The 19,415-nt window shown below is 39.6% G+C and overlaps 1 protein-coding gene across 2 annotated transcripts in view; it reads left to right on the plus strand.

Moving 5' to 3' along the window:
• The window catches only part of ITPR3 (inositol 1,4,5-trisphosphate receptor type 3), a 253,384-nt gene that overhangs the window by 204,579 nt on the left and 29,390 nt on the right, over positions 1-19,415 (plus strand). For both annotated transcript variants that reach the window (XM_072137166.1, XM_072137167.1), the window contains exons 46-55: positions 870-953; positions 3,509-3,622; positions 4,789-4,981; positions 8,265-8,390; positions 9,097-9,269; positions 15,156-15,320; positions 16,161-16,341; positions 16,516-16,623; positions 17,389-17,510; positions 19,001-19,166. In XM_072137166.1, the coding sequence (XP_071993267.1) occupies positions 870-953; positions 3,509-3,622; positions 4,789-4,981; positions 8,265-8,390; positions 9,097-9,269; positions 15,156-15,320; positions 16,161-16,341; positions 16,516-16,623; positions 17,389-17,510; positions 19,001-19,166 (1,432 nt within the window). The remainder of the gene's footprint in view (positions 1-869; positions 954-3,508; positions 3,623-4,788; positions 4,982-8,264; positions 8,391-9,096; positions 9,270-15,155; positions 15,321-16,160; positions 16,342-16,515; positions 16,624-17,388; positions 17,511-19,000; positions 19,167-19,415) is intronic.

Raw genomic sequence — 19,415 nt, forward strand, 5'->3', positions numbered from 1 at the left:
CTCAGCATAGTAGTTTCCAAAATAAGGTCAGTGGTTCCAGACAGGTACTACAAGTTGGCAGTTTGAGTACCCTAGTTTGTAATACTAGTCGTAACTATCGTAACTATTGTGCTACACATTGACAAGCATTATACATTTAGGACCTTCTGATAACAGAAGTTCATGTCATGAGAAGGTCTTTACTGTAAAGTATTTATCCTATACTGTGGTGGCAGTAGGACTAGAGACAAAAAATATACACAAGAAAGAAAGTGATGCAAATATGTGGCCCATACAAAATATATTTTATTAGTAAAAATGATAGACAACGGGACACATACAAGGTAAAATCAATTAAAATGTGCCACAATCCTGCACAAGTGTGGCAGATTAGGCAGAGGGAGGGAAAGAGAGTAGGATGTGGGTGAGGTACCCCACGCGTTACGTCATGCCACTGTGACTTCCTCAGGGGTAGTGAAAGTCCTAAGTTCTGTCCCGCTTATATGATAAAGCAGTCCCCAAATTACCTTAAGGGTACATTCACACGCAGTATGCCCGCCGTGTGCTGGAGAGGAGGAGGAGGTGACCCCTCCTCCCTCCATAGAGAATAGCGGCGCACGACCGCACACACGCCGAAAGATAGAGCATGCTCTATCTTTTTGCAGTGTGTGGCACCGGATCCCGGCCATGCCGCTATTGCCGTCTATGGGGACATACATGCGGCCGCATGTACGGTCCCGCAGACGGCAGAGTGAATAAGCCCTAACAGGGGATAAATCATTAATCATATGCATGTTCACAATTTTGTATCTGTTTCATGTTCCCCAAGCTGCTCAATCCATTCTGTATGGAGAACTGTGCTGAAATGTTTCATAATATTTTTTTTGTAGCTAGCACGTCACAACAGGCATCTCCAGCAACTTTTGAAGCCTATCCATAGAATTCAAGAGGAAGAAGAGAGCATCTCTACTATGGTAATACTAGTTCTTTTTGTCTGTGATGTGTTAAGTAGTATCAATCTGACTTAGTAGCCACCTATTGTTATCAGCTGCCCCCCATATTCATGTTCTATTTGGACCCAGTCAGGCTGGATTCACACATTTGTGTGTATGTGGTTTGTCTGTTGCGCATTGTTACGTGTTGCAACTGTTTTTGGTCCGCGTCCACAAAAAAATACTGAAGGTTTAACATTGCTTAAAACACAGAATATTTGTTTTCCCAGCCTCATAATTCATTCTTTTGCCTTCCATGATCCGCATCCATGAAAAAAATTGGACAGGTTTCAAAATTTTTTTCACGGCCAATGGATCAGTGGAAAACAGCTGAAATGTTAAAACCATTGAAAACAATGGCTCGGTAAGGCAACCGAGAAAATCAGTGAATCACAGACGTGATGAACAATGTCTGTCTCAAAGCCCTCATACTCGGATATGAATTAGAAGTCCCTGATTCACCAAGGGCGGATGAAATTTTGAAGTCTTTTGAAAGGTGTAGATGAAAAAAAATGCCAAAAAATGCTTTGCCACTCCACTTCCCTCTATTTCTCTGTGATTTATCCTTCTCACTATTCATTTACAAATACACTTGTTTAAAAAGCAGACAGGATTCTTGTTGCATATTTGTGTAATTGAATTTACAAAGTTCATTTGATTTATTAACTTATTATTTGCGGTAGTCCAATTGCTAATATTTATCAGAACCACATTTTTCAGGTATATTCCATTTCTGTAGGTTGATCTATAGGATTAACCATGGCTATATATAAAAAATGTCATTATTGCTCTACAGGCATAGACATTTAGTGTCTATGTGAAACACACATTTAAAATGAAAGAGCATGTAAACTTAAAGGAAATGTTCATCTTTGATGTGCCATGCATTTTAATGTGCTATTCCTGCCCTATATCTGATTTTTCAACTGAAATGCTGTTTGCTATCGTTTTTATGAGGCAAATCAACCACAACCCTGAGAAGTTATTACACAGTTAAAAAAAACAATTAATGAAATTTGCCAATGTTAAATTATTTACTGTTAACAAAGGATTAAAATGGTTTTGTTGGTTTGTAAAGAGAAATTAACATCAATAATTCAGGTAGATTTATTTACAAACCTTGAACATTACACAGCACTATGCTGGTACAATTTATTGTAATAGTTCAAAAGAGTGCACATTACTTAACGAGCTATTGGAATGTTTTGCATCCTGCGAGTGAAGTTGTTGGTAAAACTTGTCAAGTATTTAAAAAATTCATAGTAATTTGTACTCTGTGTATCTATTGCGATACACATATTATAAGTGCAGATGCATTTATATTGTGTGTACAGATAAATTGTAGTAGTGAATTATTAATCCCTTTACAACTGCCTTAGGGTGAAGACACACATGGCGTTTTTGGGCCGTTTTTGGGCCGTGCGTTAAAAACGCATGTGTTAAAAACGCATGTGTTAAAAAACGCATCCGTTTTTTAAAAACGCATGCGTTTTTTAAAAACGCATCCGTTTTTTAAAAACGCATGCGTTTTTTGAAAACGCATGCGTTTTTGTCTGTTTTTCATTGCGCAATTTCGGAAAAACTGACAAAAACGCATGCGTTTTCAAAAAACGCATGCGTTTTTAAAAAACGGATGCGTTTTTTAACGATCTGAAAACGCACTTCGTAAAAACGGCCCAAAAACGGCCCAAAAACGCCATGTGTGTCTTCACCCTGAGGGCGCGTTCACACGTTGCGTTTTGACCTGCGTTTTCATTGCGTTTGAAACGCATATACAACAGCTGAGGAGAGGTGATTTGCCTCATTTCATCACTGTTAACGCATGCGTTAACAAAACGCATCGTAAACGCGATGTTAACGCATGCGTTAACAAAGCGTTAACGCATGCGTTTTGTTAACGCATGCGTTAACACTGCGTTTACAAACGTAAACGGTAATGTAATTAGGCAAATTACCTCACATCAGCTGTTGTATATGCGTTCCAAACGCAATGAAAACGCAACCAAAACGCAACGTGTGAACGCGCCCTTAGGACTATATGCGTCACAATTTCACATAACCAGTTTCTAAACGTCATTAACAGTGGCCAGATTCAAACAGCTACATCTCCTGAACCCTGCACCTAGAAACAAAATCTAGATGTCATATTAAACAGGACAATCTTCACTTTTAATATATCAGGCTGCATTAAAACTTTGTGTTTGCATTGTGTGTAGAAACGCAATTCAAATGCATGTGGGCGGGGCTGATCGCAATTGGGCTGAGACACATCTACTTACATTTGCATTGCATTCCTGAACGCAATGCAAACACAACATGTAAATGTAGTACAAAATGTGATTTTTATATACAACTTTCTATTTTCGACTCCAACTTTAACAGTGGATATGGATCTCAGCTTCTGTGAAACATCCAAACACAATTTGGGAATTATATTAAATCTGAAGTGAAGTGTGCTCCCTTCCAGCCTGGGATTTGAAGGCAGAATGTAGAATGCCCTGTGTATTAAAATTTTTTGTTGGATATTTTATTTGCAGCTGAGCCTAAATAATAAACAGCTGACCCAAATGTTGAAGTCAAAAACTGCCCCAGTAGAGGAAGAAAAAGAAGATCCTCTGTTATATTATGCTAAACATACTGCACAGATTGAGGTAAGAATTCTACTTAGTGATAGATTTGTCAGTTTCTGATGCTGAATGTTATATATGGTGTAGTTCAAGACTGGTCATAGTTTGCACCTCCTACTAGTTGGCTTAGTTCACCAGAAAAATCCTTCAGATTTTGGTGCTTTTTTGTCACAAATTAGACAATGCCACTTTTCCTGAGGATAGGTCTCTCTTGTTGCTTCAGTCGCAAGTGTCTAAAACTGTCTGAAACTCTTAGGGCGCGGTCACACGGTGCGTTTTGGTTGTAATTTTAATGCGTTTTGAAAATATAGTGATTTGCCTAATTATATTGCTATTAACATTTGCGTTTATGCGATGTTAAGACATGTATTAACAAAGCGTTAACAACCCTAAAGCATTAACGCATGTGTTAACACTGCGTTTACATTGCATTATGTAAATGCAAATGTTAACAGTAATGTAATTAGGAAAATCACCTAGTCTCAGCTGTTGTAAAACGCAACCAAAACGTACAGTGTGACTGCTCCCTCAAGCGTGGTGGCACACGTGGCATTTTGAACCCATTTTTAGTCATGCGTTTTCAATCCGTTAAAAAAGCATGGGTTTTAATAACAAATACACATGCGGTTTTTGTCCGGTTTTCCCTATTATCTTAACTAAAAACGGACAAGAACGCATGCGTTTTTTTACGGACTGAAAACGCATGACTAAAAACGGGTTCAAAACACCACGTGGCGTTTGAGCCCGTTTTTGGGCCGTTTTTAAGCAGTCCGTTAAAAAAAGCATGCGTTTTTGACCCGTTTTAATGAAGATAATCGGTAAAACTGGTCAAAAACCAAATGCGTTTTTTACGGACTGCTTAAAAACTGCCCAAAACCAGGTTCAAAACGCCTTGTGTGCCGCTGGCCTAATAGATGTGGTGCAAAGTGACGCAAGTTATGGCAGATTATGAATATTTATTGTTGCCAAGTGATCAAATATCAGGTTTACACAGGAAATTTAATAATAGGGAAGGTTTCAGGTGTGTTAAAGTGAAAATAATTCATTGTATAAATTGTGAGAAAGATGGAGCTGAGGTTTTGCCTCAGGCAGCAGCAACACGCTCAACTCCTTTCCAATTTTACACATTGCCAATTGCAAAAATATTTTCAGGAGGTGACTTTTGAATGTTATTTGTTTGCTGTCCACAGATTGTGCGTTCAGACCGAAGCATGGAACAAATTGTGTTTCCTGTTCCTAATATCTGCAAGTTCCTCACAGAAGAGACAAAGCACCGAGTATTCACTACAACAGAGCAGGATGAGCAGGGCAGCAAAGTTAGCGATTTCTTTGACCAGTCATCTTTCCTACATAATGAGATGGAGTGGCAGAAGAAACTGCGAAGTATGCCTTTCTAAGATAAGCACTTAATATGCTTTGTCAAAGTAAACAAGTTGTGTGGTTTAAGCAGTGGCAGAACCACCACCATAGCAGCTGTAGCAGTTAGAGAGTTGCAGCAGCTCATACATGTGAATAACTGGCTGCAAGCCACAGTACTAAGGTCAGGCAAAGCCTCAGTTTTCAGCCGCTATTACCTGCTGCACGCTCAGCCTCTCTTCAAGCTTCTGGAGCTGAGGCTGCCTGCACACTGCCAGCCCCACCCCCACTCAGCAGTTTCTGTGTGTCAGCTGCAGAGCAAGCCTCCTCACTCCCATGATTAACCCTCTCACACCCCTGTGTTGTAGTCGATGGGGGACATTTACTATGGCATTTCCGCCAGTTTTGTGGCGCTCTCCCCGCATGTTCTGCTCTCCGACCTATTTATAAAGCTGGTGGCGGCAGAAAAAATTCCTTTTTCCGCCTTATCCGTCTCTTCGCTGAAAAGGGGCATGGCTTTGGCAGAGTGGAGACTCAGACACAATTAATATGTGTCGCAGCCACTTTTGGGTGCTGTAAACTGGCGAAAAGTAGACCAAAAGAAATTTTGTCTAGCAGGGAGACAAAACACAAAAATGGTCTCAGCACCAGAAATGTATCTGAACAGCTCCATAGTATTACATGTGTATCTTCTTTCCGAGAGCAGGTTGGTAACAAAGCCAATGCAGACACAGACACTTCGGTCCCCAAATGAGTGGGGAGAGGGTGAAGAGGGAGACATGGAATAGAGAAGCATGAAAGGACTTGAAAACATAGAGAGGATCTCTTTAACATGTGCCCCTTGCATTTCAATTGCATTTTGCATAATTCAAGTTGCAGCGTGAGGGCGCGTTCACACGTTGCGTTTTGGTTGCGTTTTCATTGCGTTTGAAATGCATATACAACAGCTGATAAGAGGTGATTTGCCTAATTACATTACCGTTTACGTTTGTAAACACAATGTTAACGCATGCGTTAACAAAACGCATGCGTTAACGCGTCGTTAACGCATGCGTTAACATTGCGTTTACAATGCGTTTTGTAAACGGAAACGTTAACAGTGATGTAATTAGGCAAATCACCTCTCCTCAGCTGTTGTATATGCGTTTCAAACGCAATGAAAACGCAGGTCAAAACGCAACGTGTGAACGCGCCCTGAGGGTGCCTTCCCACGTGGCATTTTTCTTGCGTTTCTAAACGCATCCAAAGCGAAAGTGGGAGGGCGTTTGCAATAAAACGCATGTGTTTCAGGCAGACCCCCCTCCCACTTTTGTTTTGGGTGCGTTTAAAATTGTGAGAAAAACGCCACGCGGGAAAGCACCCTGAGGAAGGGTTACCACATTTGTTTTTTTGGCATGTTCAGCATACATGCCAGGAAATCTCCTGACGTACAAACTGAATATGTTCATAGACATAGACGGGCAGATGGAGGCATCTTTTGAGCCACCATCTTCTCAGTATATGTTGCATACAGCAGGATACATTGGTTGAAAAATTGTAGTAGACCGCACTATGTTATTCTGCTTCCTGGGAAAAAAGGAATACGTCTGGAGGAAACAAATGTTGCTGTATGGCATCTATCTGTGGCCTCTGCTAATCATACGCCTTGAGTGATCCTTCAGTTATGTAGCTATCTTTAGGGCTTATTCACACAGGCATGTCTGCTGCTTATCCAAAAAAACTGCAGACGTGTGATGTTCGGTTTCAGCCCGTATTGTATCTGCATTTGTTTTATTCACATCTGCAAAAAAAACAGATATGTTTCTAATCTACTTTTTGCCCAGCCTAGTTGGTTGCCTAGCAAAGCTGAGAAAAAACAAACCACATAAGCATGTCATCTGTGTGCAGTCCGTCTTTTCTGTGGATCCATTGACTTATGTGGAGGTCTCTGGTCTGCATCTGTTGTAAGGATGTTTTGGGAATCCTCCCAATGAATACTTACAAAGAAGGAATAAAACTGTGTGTAAACATGGATGGGTTTTCTAGTTTCACCTAATTAGTGCTAAACATTTGTATGTTGAAATCAGTAGTTGACTATAATATTGGCGGTGTGGGCAGTAGCCCGGATGCCAAGCCTTCTAGAGGGCCCATGGCCACCAAAACCTCTTTGTACAGAGAAGAACATTCACCCATGTAATCCTTACACATCTGTTCCTGTTCTCAATATACATGTATACAAGAGACATTTCAGCACCTATGAAGGTCCAAAGGTCCTGAAACCACAGATTGAAAGACAAAACAGGCAGAAGGGACGCATTAAGTGAATCCAGACATATAGGGGCAATAATATTCATACAGCCCAGGGCCCAGGGCAGTCTTATCCACCCCTGTATGAAATAATTTCCAATACCCTTTCTGCTTCTATTTTATGATTTTCTAGATATCTGCTTGCTGTCACTCTTTGCCTATTCCAGTGAATAGAAATATGTTCTTGGTCACGTGATACCACATTGGTGCATGGTTTGTTATATCAAATGGCACTGATTACTGTGACATCACATGACCATGGACTGATTTTTTTTTTTTTTTATCCACTGGAAGTAAATAGTGAATGACCGCAAGCAGAGATCTAAAAAAGCGTGATAATTGATACAGAAAGTATGTTATTATCAAATTCATAGGATCTAAACAAATGTGGGGCATTAATGCTATTTGGGGGCAATTAAGGGGTGGGTTAGGGCACTAAATTAATTTTAATTTTGATGTTTTCTATGGGGCCCATTCAATTCTAGTTACGCCCCTGGGTTTCAGCACTTGGCCCAAGATGTCTTTTGCTATAAAAAAAAGATGAAAATAAAACAATTGTCACACACTGTCGGCATTTATGCCTTTATTTAGTTAAGGCAATTCTGACCGAAATCAGCAACATTTTTAGACAAAATACCATAATCATAAAGGTTATCGTGGCCAATATTGGTCACATATTCTCCTGCTGGTAAATTTAATTATTATTTAAAATTTTTTAATAATTAATTTAACTATCCATTCTACAAAGGAATACACCTGTACGCTTTTGTTTACTACAGTATTTACACACACAGTAGAGGTTTCACCGATAGCGGCACCACTACCACTGTGCCAAAATTTTCACACTGTAAATGCATATCTTTCTGTGCACCAACTACATGAACTGCACAGGTACATTCTAGAGAAAGAGGGAGAAGAAATGAAATAGATATGCATATAACATGGCCTTAGAGTACAAACTATGATTGATTGATTTATGTACATAATCTAATATTCTTTTGTGTCGTTTGTGGATATTTTTCAGGTATGCCATTGATATACTGGTTTTCACGTAGAATGACTCTTTGGGGAACTATTTCCTTCAACCTGGCCGTTTTCATTAACCTAATTATAGCCTTTTTCTATCCATACGTAGAAGGTACTTCTATGGGTAAGTTGTTTAATTACACTAGTTTTATTACATCAGATCCATACAGAATAGACATATCATTTAATATATCATTTATAGCACTTGAGTCTTCAAATCCCCTTTATTTAGTTACTGGAGATGTCCCCCTCTACTGCTTGTTATCCAAGGCTTGGAATAATGTTTGCATCACTGGCTTCCTAGAGCAGGGAAGAGGGATTGCTAGATTATAATATCATATCCACTGACCGCTCCAGGTTCCAATGCTGTCTTTTTAACAGGAAGTTGAACAGTGTATAGCTTTCTTTTTCCTCTTAACTATGATCTGCACAGGGAGTGGAATAGTGAGGACTTTGATTTAACAACTTTATCATTGGCCAGATGAATTGTGGGACAGATACCGTAACTTAAAATATGCAGGGAATTTGCTTCTCTGGCTTTAATCTATGAGCACACATACTGAAATGATTGTTAGTCATAAAGTAGGACCACTTATTTAGGCTAAGTATAGAACTAGCAAGATTTTCACAAATAAGGTGCAAATCTTCTAGAACTTTTCTAACTAAGCTCAATATTACTCTGATCAACTTCATTTGCTCTATAACAAATATATCACACTGCATTTTTGTGCAGACAAGTTGTCTGTCTAGAAAAATGGATTAAATACTTTTATAATGTACTATAAAAATAATTTTTGTCCTAACACAAGATTTTGATATTTTTTCCCTAGGAGTATTGGATTCACCTATAATCTCTCTTCTTTTCTGGGCCATGGTTTGCTTCTCAGTTATGTCTCTTTTCACAAAGCGTTATGGTCTGCGACCTCTTATTGTGGCATTGATTTTGCGTTCTGTCTATTACCTGGGAATTGGTCCAACACTCTACATATTGGGTGGTCTGAATGTAAGGCTTCATGTTTTTACTTTTAAAATTACATGTGCATAAAAGGAAGTGCCATAACATTTTGTAAGTGAATCACATTCTTCATTTTAGTAAAAAGTACAGTAAACAAGAACACATTTTAAGAAAACTTAAACTTTGCCCTTGTTCTTGCTTTAGCTATTCGCTATTTAGATATTAGAGTTCACATGCCTTTAGTTAGTAATACGTTCAGGCACAGTGTAACTTTGATATAGGTTTGCAAAGTCAGGTGCAAGTTAAAAGTCCTCAATTTATAGAAACATGTATTCTTTGTTTATAAACAGTGGGTATGGACAGTATTCACACTTCTTTAAATTTTTCACTCTGTTTCATTGCTGCCTATTGGTAAGATCAAAAAAATAATTTTTTTGTTCATTATTGTACACTCTTGACAGACATGTAGATATTTTTGCTAATTTATTAAAGATCAAAAACTGAAACACGGTCACAAGTATTCAGAGCCTTTGCTTAGTATTGAGTAGAAGCACCTTTTGAGCTAGTACATTGATGAGTCTTCTTGGGAATGATGCAACAAGTTTTACACACCTGGATTTGCGGATCCTTTGCGATTCTTCCTTGCAAATGCTCTCCAGTTCCCTCAGGTTTGATGGTGAACATTGGTGGACATCCATTTTCAAGTCTCTCCAGAGATGCTCAATTGGGTATAGGTCAGGGCTCTGGCTGGGCCAATCAAGAATGGTCACATAGTTGTTCTGAAGCCACTCCTTTGTTATTTTAGCTGTGCGCTTACAGTTATTGCCTTGTTGGAAGGTGAACCTTCGGCCTAGTCTGAGGTCCAGAGCACTCTGGAAGAGGTTTTGATCTAGGATATCTCTGTACTTGGCTGCCTTTATCTTTCCTTCAATTCCTGCCAGTCATTCTGTCCCTGCAGGTGAAACCACCCCCATAGCACGATGATGCCACCACCATGTTTCAATGTTGGGATTGTGTTTGGCAGGTGATGAGCAGTGTCTGGTTTTCTTCACACATATCGCTTAGAATTAACACCAAAAAGAACAGTAAGAATTCTAAAGATAAAAATATATGACAACAAGTCACAGTAATACAAAATGACTGGCATCATAATGATATTAGTGAAAATTGATTTTATAGAAATTGATCATTATAAGTTATAAGGGAGATGTTGTGAAAAGTGTAAGTAGGGAAAAATAGTGTTCAGAATAATTGGCAGTGACGGTAATGGGATGCATACATAGATAAATGAGTCAGATAGTAAAAGATGGAAGTGGGGAATAGTTAGATGAAAAACGGAGGACGGGAAAAAATCTTACCTGGCTAGACCTGGGTGTTGTGAATGGTCACTTTGACCAACAAAGATTTGAGCACCTGATGGCTGATCAATTGTACACAAATAAGTGGGGGTAAGAACGGCAGAGGAAAGAAAAAAGCATATGGAGGGTAGGGAATTGTCAGGGCAGAACGGGGTACTTTGAGATTTCTATTGGTAGTGAGATGAATAGTGAGGTCCTGGAATCTCGGCCTAGACGTACCTGGGGGGAAGATGTATGTAAGCGTAAGTGAATCTAGGTGATAACGGAACAGGAAAGCCAGTACTTACTATAGTAGCGAGGAAGTCCCGGGTAACCAGATGCACGCACAGTGTATATTGGTGGTGTCTAGATGCGCTGGACTATATAAAGAAAAAAAAATTGTGCAGAACTTTATTGGAAAAAAAATAAAAAGCTCTTAACTTTATTGAAAAAAAATGCACTGAACTTTATTGATTAAAAAAATATTTTTTAAAAATGCATTGAACAGCAGAGACATGGGTCCAATATGATGCAGGTAGGAGAGATGTTGGGAAAGTATGCTTTGATTCTGTGGCTATTCATTCTTTCCCCGAGAGTCTGCGTTGTTTTGCTTATGTATTGTAGGGAGCAGGGGCACTCTAAAAGAGCTGCAGTTGATGAATGAGGTGATCTGAAATTTCTTGCCTGTATTGTTTGCTGTAAATTCCTTTTTCCTGTGTAGCAGTATTTTACAGGTCTTACATTTATCCCCATTACACCTATATGCACCATTGAATTCACGAAGCAAGCAAAGTTTGGGTTTGTCAGTTCTTTTATTGCAGAGTTTCGAGGGGGCTAGTATGTTTTTCAGAGTAGGGGCCCTTCTGAACGTTAGTTGGGGTCTTGATGCCTTGCTAGATCTACTAGCTGTAGCTCCTGGCATTGCCTGGGATAGTAAATAACTGCTCTTAGCTGTAACAAAATAGAATGGGTTAACAAAAATATTTTATATGTATCTATAGACTGTCTCAGACTGTCTCTGTCATTGACCATCTCTGTCAGTGACACTGACTGTCTCTGATGCCAGTGACTGTGTGTCTCGGGCACTCTCATTCCAGTGACTGTCTGTCTCAGGCACTCTCATTTCAGTGGCTGTCTATCTCGGGCACTCTCATTTCATTGACTGTCTGTCTCGGGCACTCTCATTCCATTGACTATGTTCTCGGTCACTCTCATTCAAGTGACTGTCTTGGGCACTCTCATTTCAGTGACTGTCTGTCTTGGGCATGCTCATTCCAGTTACTATCTGTCTTGGGCACTCTCATTCCAGTGACTGTCTTTCTCAGGCACTCTCATTCCAGTGACTGTCTTTCTCAGGCACTCTCATTCCAGAGATTGTCAGTCTTTGGCACTCTGATTCCAGTGACTATCTGTCTTGGGCACTCTCATTCAAGTGACTGTCTGTCTCGGGCACTCTCATTTCAGTGACTGTCGTTCTTGAGCACTCTCATTCCAGCGACCCACTGTCTCAGGCACTCTCATTCCAGTGGATGTCTGTCTCGGGCATTCTCATTTCAGTGACTGTCGTTCTTGGGCATTCTCATTCCAGCGACCCACTGTCTCGGCACTCTCATTTCAGTGGCTGTCTATCTCGGGCACTCTCATTCCAGTGGCTGTCTATCTCGGGCACTGTCATTCCATCGAATGTCTGTCTTAGGCACTCTCATTTCAGTGACTGTCGGTCTTGGGCACTCTCGTTCCAGCGACCCACTGTCTTGGGCACTCTCATTCCAGTTACTATCTGTCTTGGGCACTCTCATTCCAGTGACTGTCTTTCTCAGGCACTCTCATTCCAGCGACCCTCTGTCTCGGGCACTCTCATTCCAGTGCCTGTCTATCTCAGGCACTCTCATTCCAGTGGCTGTCTATCTCGGGCACTCTCATTCCATCGAATGTCTGTCTCAAGCACTCTCATTCCAGTGACTGTCTGTCTCGGGCACGCTCATTCCAGTGACTGTCTGTCTCGGACACTCTCATTCCAGTGACTGTGTGTCTCGGGCACTCTCATTCAAGTGACTGTCGCTCTCGTGCACTCTCATTCCAGGGATTGTGTGTCTCGGGCACCTCATTCAAGACAGTGACTGTCTGTCTTAGGCACTCTCATTTCAGTGACAGTCTGTCTTGGGCACTCTCATTCAAGTGACTGTCTGTCTCGGGCACTCTCATTTCAGTGACTGTCTGTCTTGGGCACTCTCATTTCAGTGACTGTCGGTCTTGGGCACTCTCATTCCAGCGACCCACTGTCTCGGGCACTCAAATTCCATCGACTGTCTGTCTCGGGCACTCTCATTTCAGTGACTGTCAGTCTTGGGCACTCTCATTCCAGCGAACTTCTGTCTCGGGCACTCTCATTCCAGCGACTCTCTATCTCGAGCACTCTTATTCCAGAGACCCTCTGTCTCGGGCACACTCATTTGTCTATGGAGAGATTTACCAGAAGTGTCTGAGAGCAGAACTGCTTTATTCAGAGCTCTATTTGCACAGCTGTTTATAAAATTACAGCTGATCTGGTCGTTAAGGGGTTAAACAAAACTGAATCATATCAGAAGGAAATGGACAGCATGTTTAATGAGTTTAATGAGTGTCACAGCCCCCTGTAGTATATAGCCACCCCCTGTAGTATATATCCTGCCAGCCCCTCTAGTATATAGCCTGCCAGCCCCTTTAGTATATAGCCAGCCCCTCCTATGGCCTGGGCAGCTACTCTTCATTTTCATGCCACAGGTCCACGACAGCTCCATGGGCAGTGCCTCTTCTTGCAGCAGCTGACATCACGTGAAGCATTAAGAGACGCTGCCCACGGAGCTATTGTAGACCTGCGGCATGCAAGATGAAGAGGAGCCGCCCAGGCCGTCAGAATAGTGAGTAGTCAGTTTTGTTTTTTTATATACCTAAGTAACTTAACTTTTTTTATCTTACCAAATTGCTGCAATGAAACAAATGAATTTAAAGAGGTCTGAATACTTTGGGTACACGCACTGTAGGTTTATCAACTAGTATTTTCAATTCAATTGTACAAATATAGAATGCATCTGCAAGTAATGTAATACCTACAAAGCGTTTTCCATGTGAGGCAACATCATTCATCCTCTTATACCGATTCTTTATTCTTTATTTCTTTATTTTAGTTCTTTATTTTACTATGCACATAGCTGTATGGTGGCTTGTTTTCTGCTTTAACTATGCAGTCCAGATAAGACATCCTTTTTATTCTACAGATTAGTATGATCATGGGACTATCATATTTTTATAGTTTTGTTGTTTTAAAATGAAAAAAAGTCTTTGCATCAACATATTCTTACTGTGTTTAAATATTCTTAAATGTTTAACCCCTTGCTGCAAACTGGGGTTAAGTGAAACCCGGGCTGAACCCTCTCCATACAGCATGGGTGTTTGCTGCAATTTGTTGGCACAATTGTGGGTGGGCATCGTCATATTGGTTCAAACCGTTGCTCCTTGGGACATCATCTGGGAGTGAGAATCTGTAAACATGACAGCCTAGTGTCTATATAAGACTCTAGGACCTTTCATTTATACAGATCTGTAACAATGTCCCAGTGGCAAATGTGCCAGTTAAATGTCTGAAACACCACTTTTTAGCCATAAAAAAATGGAAAAGACCTGATCAATAGGTTGTACAGTCCTCAAAATGATAGAAATGGAAAGGACACCTTGTCCCCACACTTACACTTTTTATAGCTCTTCATGCTTTGTAGTATGAAAAAGTTATCAGCATCAGAATATGATGTTTTTATTTTCATACAAAGGGATTACATTTTATAAATCTATGAAAACACAATTAAATCTATATGAATGTGATATCCCTATGATCGTATTGACCCGAAGAATAAAGGAGATGTGTCCTTTAGAGCGGACAGTAAAAGCATTGCTTGCAGAGCTCACGAGGAAATGGCACAAATGCGTTTTTCAATTTCACAGAATTTTTACATTTTTTTTCCTTGCTTCCCAATATATGTTATGGAATATTTAGTAGAATTTGCTATGCATAAACAAGCCTTAATACAGCTCTGAACAAGGTCAAATAAAAAAATTAGAAATTTTTAAATGAGTGGAGCAAAAATTAAAAGTGAAAAGGGCATTGGTGGGAAGATAAGGATTTCATTATAATATTTTGAGAACTGTATAACCTTTTGGACATTTTGAAGGTTTTGTCCATTGTGGGGTTCACTGCATAGTATAATTATTTTTATATTTTTGGGGTGTGGAGATACCTTACATGTTTATGATTTTATTTCATTTTTTACTACTTTTTTAGGTTGAAATACCCTAGGGGGGTCTGATGACTCATGCCATCTATTGCAATATTACTGTATTGCAGTATATTGTGAATATACAGCTCTTTATCACAACCTGTCAGAGACAGAATGTAATAATAGAGTGTTATATAGCAGCCATATGAGCCTCCCAGTGGCTCCCAGATAATCTACTGCATCTATCATCTGTATTGTTCTTTTTGTAGATTTTGTCTTCTTACAGTTCTTATTTTTATTCATCGTTATAACTCTTTTAACGTAAACCTTTTTTCTATTCCTAACAGCTGACAAACAAAATAGTTTTTGTAGTAAGTTTTGTGGGAAATCGAGGAACCTTCATCCGTGGCTATAGGGCCATGATAATGGATATGGAGTTTCTATATCATGTGGCATACATACTTACAAGTTTTTTGGGAATCTTTGCCCATGAACTGTTTTATAGCATTTTGGTAAGTGACTGGTGATCTATGTAGAGGAAAGATATTACTCTGAATGCCATTGTTTGAATGTTAGTCTTATGGGTTTAGAATACATTTTTGAGACATAGAAGTATAGACATTTTTGTACGAAGAAGTATATGTGTGCAAAGCCCAGTCTAAAACTACTTAGTGATACTTGAAACTATTCAACATCATAGCTGTTCTCATGCAGGTCAGCAAAAAGTCTGCTTAGAGGTTTTATTACACTGAACATTAATGCTTTAAAAGAAGTTGCATCGCCTCTCCTTTGCGCCCTGTCTATTAAGCAATCCTAGTCTACTGCTCGAAAACCTAGTGATATTGCCTTTGGGATTTTAAAAAGCAGCTGCAACAAACAAAGTCATTAAAAGAGAGAAGCACATGGATGCTGAGCAGAAATACACATTAAAGCCAAACTTATTTATAACTTCAAGGAATAAATAGGTTATAAAGGCAGTCCCCGGGTTACATACAAGATAGGGTCTGTAGGTTTGTTCTTAAGTTGAATTTGTATGTAAGTCGGAACTGTATATTTTATCATTGTAATCCCAGCCAAAACTTTTTTGGTTTCTGTGACAATTGGATTTTTAAAATGTTGGATTGTCATAAGAACCAGGATAAACACTAAAGCTTCATTACAGACGCCTGTGATAACTGTTATAGCTGTTTATTGTAGCCTAGGACTAAAGTACAATAAATTACCAATATCCAGTGGTCCGTATGTAAGTCGAGTGTTCTTAAGTAGGGGACCGCCTTTACTGTGTTTTGGTTGATTTCTAATTTGTTGATTTTACAATGACTTAATTGCATCCTTGTTTAATCTTACTACAGCTTTTTGACCTGATATATCGAGAAGAAACACTATTCAATGTCATTAAGAGTGTAACACGAAATGGCCGATCGATCCTCTTGACTGCCCTGCTTGCCCTGATCCTGGTCTACCTCTTCTCCATTGTGGGCTTCCTTTTCTTGAAAGATGACTTCATTATGGAAGTGGATAGGCTTCCCCAGGGTCAGTTGTAGAGTCTATTTGCTGAGAAAGAGAAAAGCGATAGTATGAAACTGTTATTATCATTTAGATTTTTATATCAATTAGTGTAAATGCTTTATTTATGAATGTTATTTAATGCATGATGATGGGCTATAAAACTATGAGATCAATTGGAATGACTATGTTCCTTCACAGCTCCCCTTACCATGACTCAGTCAGTGGGATCAAACTCTTTTGCAGAATATTGTGGGAAGGACCAAACTGACTGTACGTCTGAAGTAACAATACTTGATAATCCTGAAGGTGAATATACTTGTATGGTGATATGGTGAATTACTTCTCTAAACCTGTTATGGCATTATTTTTTTAAGCCCAGCAATCACAAATACGTTATACTTCCATTTTCCGTCTGTGTCTTTTATTTTGCCTTTCTTAGTTTTCCTCTGCATATTTGAAACTTATTTAATGAGGTATGAACACTCTTTAGCTGCAGACTCTGTAGAAACATATAAAGCTGTCAAGTGAAATGGGAATGCAACTTATGTGCTAATTGCAAAGTTAAATGACAATATATTGGGGCAGATTTACTTACCCGGTCCATTCGCGATCCAGCGGCGCGTTCTCTGTGCTGGATTCGGATCCGGCCAGGATTTATTAAGGCAGTTCCTCCGACATCCACCAGGTGGCGCTGCTGCGCAGAAGTTCCCTTGAAGTTCCCTTACACCAAGCCGGGCCGAGTGAAGGTAAGTGCAATTTTCGCGACACTTTATTTTTTTTAAATGCTGCGGTTTTTCCGAATCCGTCGGGTTTTCGTTCGGCCACGCCCCCAGATTTCCGTCGCGTGCATGCCAGCGCCGATGTGCCACAATCCGATCGCGTGCGCCAAAATCCCGGGGCAATTCAGGGGAAATCGGCGCTAATCGGAAATATTTGGGTAACACATCGGGAAACCGCGAATCTGGCCCTTAGTAAATGACCCCCACTGTGTCAAAACAGTTAAAGTAAATATCAATTATGAATTTTTTTAGATGTGTCTGATATATTTTCTGTATGTGTAAATCATTTTAGATGAGGATGATGGCACAGAGAGAGCTTGTGATACACTGCTCATGTGCATTGTTACTGTTCTTAATCATGGGTTGCGAAATGGAGGAGGTGTGGGAGACATTTTGAGAAAGCCTTCTAAAGAGGTAAGAAAGTCAAATTTGCTATCACCATGGTATAAAGATTCCATCTTTAATTATACTGTATATATAACTTATTGTCAAATAGTTTATTTTGAGGGGAATTATACGTTATAGGTTACAGGTGTATGAAGAGGTCTCACTGTCATTATACACAATCTACAGTGGGTGCAGAAAGTATTCAGACTCCTTTAAATGTTTAACTCTTTGTTTCATTGCAGCCAATTGGTAAAATGTTTTGAAAAAAAAAATGAAATTTTGATATTTTTGCTAATTTGTTAAACAAAAAAACTGAAATATTACATGGTTATAAGTATTCAGACCCTTTGCTGTGACATTGATTTTAACACACATGCTGTCCATTTCCTTCTGATCTACCTTGAGATGGTTCTACTCCTTCATCGGAGTCCATCTGTTTTTAATAAAACTGATTGGACTTGATGAGTAAAGGCACACACCTGTCTATATAAGACCTCACAGCTTACAGTACATGTCAGAGCACATGAGCCCATAGAGCTCAGAGACAGACTTGTGGCAAGGCACAGATCTGGCCAAGGTTACAAAAGAATTTCTGCAGCACTCAAGGATCTAAGAGCATCGTGGGAGAAGAGCCTTGGTTAAAGAGAGGTAAAGAAGAACCCCAAGATCACTGTGTCTGAGCTCCGGAGTTGCAGAAGGGAGATGGGAGAAAGTTCAACAAAGTTAACTATCACTGCAGCCCGCCACCAGTTTGGGCTTTATGGCAAAGTGTGCCGACGGAAGCCTTTCCTCAGTGCAAGACATATGAAAGCTTGCACACAGTTTTTAAAAAAAAAACACATGAATGACTCCCAGACTATGAGAAATAATATTCTCTGGTCTTATGAGATGAAGATTGAACTTTTTGGTGTTAATTCTAAGCGGTATGTGTGGCTAAAGCCAGGCTTCTCATCACCTGCCCAATAAAATCCCTACAGTGAAACCTGGTTTTTACAGCTGCAGGGACAGGACGACTGGTTGCAAAATATAAAAACCATTATTACAAGTGGTGAACAGAAAATAGCACCTAAATGTTGAATCTCCACTTTTTCCCATTTCAAATCATATAAATTTGAATAAAAAGTGACAAATAGGTTGTGCAGTTCCCAAAATGGTAGCAATTAAAACATCAGCTTATTTTGCAAAAATGACACAGTTTTCTACACTGCAGTATGAAAAAGTTATTTGTGTCAGAATAGGAGAACTAGCAAAATAGATTTTGCACTAAAGCTTTTAATTTTTAAAAAACTTTGTTCTGGTTTTGGTTCTGTGCAGTTAATCTAATTAGATTGGATGTAAAAAGATGCAGGTCCATTAAGTGCATACCATAATCCTACTATGTTGCTCCAAAGAGACATTCCTACACCACCCAGCTACAATAGTAATAAATGACCAGTTGTTGTAAAAGTCTAGTTTAATGATTGCTACATGCTAAAACTGACTTTATTTATGTCTTGTATTTGTTTTTCTTTCAAAAGGAATCCCTGTTCCCAGCTCGTGTGATCTATGATCTCCTCTTCTTCTTCATTGTTATTATAATCGTTTTGAACCTAATTTTTGGTGTTATTATTGATACCTTTGCTGACTTAAGGAGTGAGAAACAAAAGAAAGAAGAAGTCCTGAAGACTACATGTTTTATTTGTGGTAAGAAACAAGTCTCAGTAAGCCCATGTATGTGATGTAGAAAAGTTGCTATTTCAAACTGTGTATGATATGTTTAAATGGGTGGTCTGGGTCCCTAAGGCCCACGCCATAGTATATTTACTGATCAATTGGGCAGCCGAATGTCCAGGCCCTCACTACAGGCTAGCTGCAGGGGACCCTTGGGGACAAGATAGAAGTGGTACTTGCAACTCTGTTCACAGAATAGAGACTTTGACTAAACATGTGATT

The sequence above is a fragment of the Engystomops pustulosus genome, chromosome 2 (assembly GCF_040894005.1).
Source record: "Engystomops pustulosus chromosome 2, aEngPut4.maternal, whole genome shotgun sequence".
NCBI lineage: Eukaryota > Metazoa > Chordata > Amphibia > Anura > Leptodactylidae > Engystomops > Engystomops pustulosus.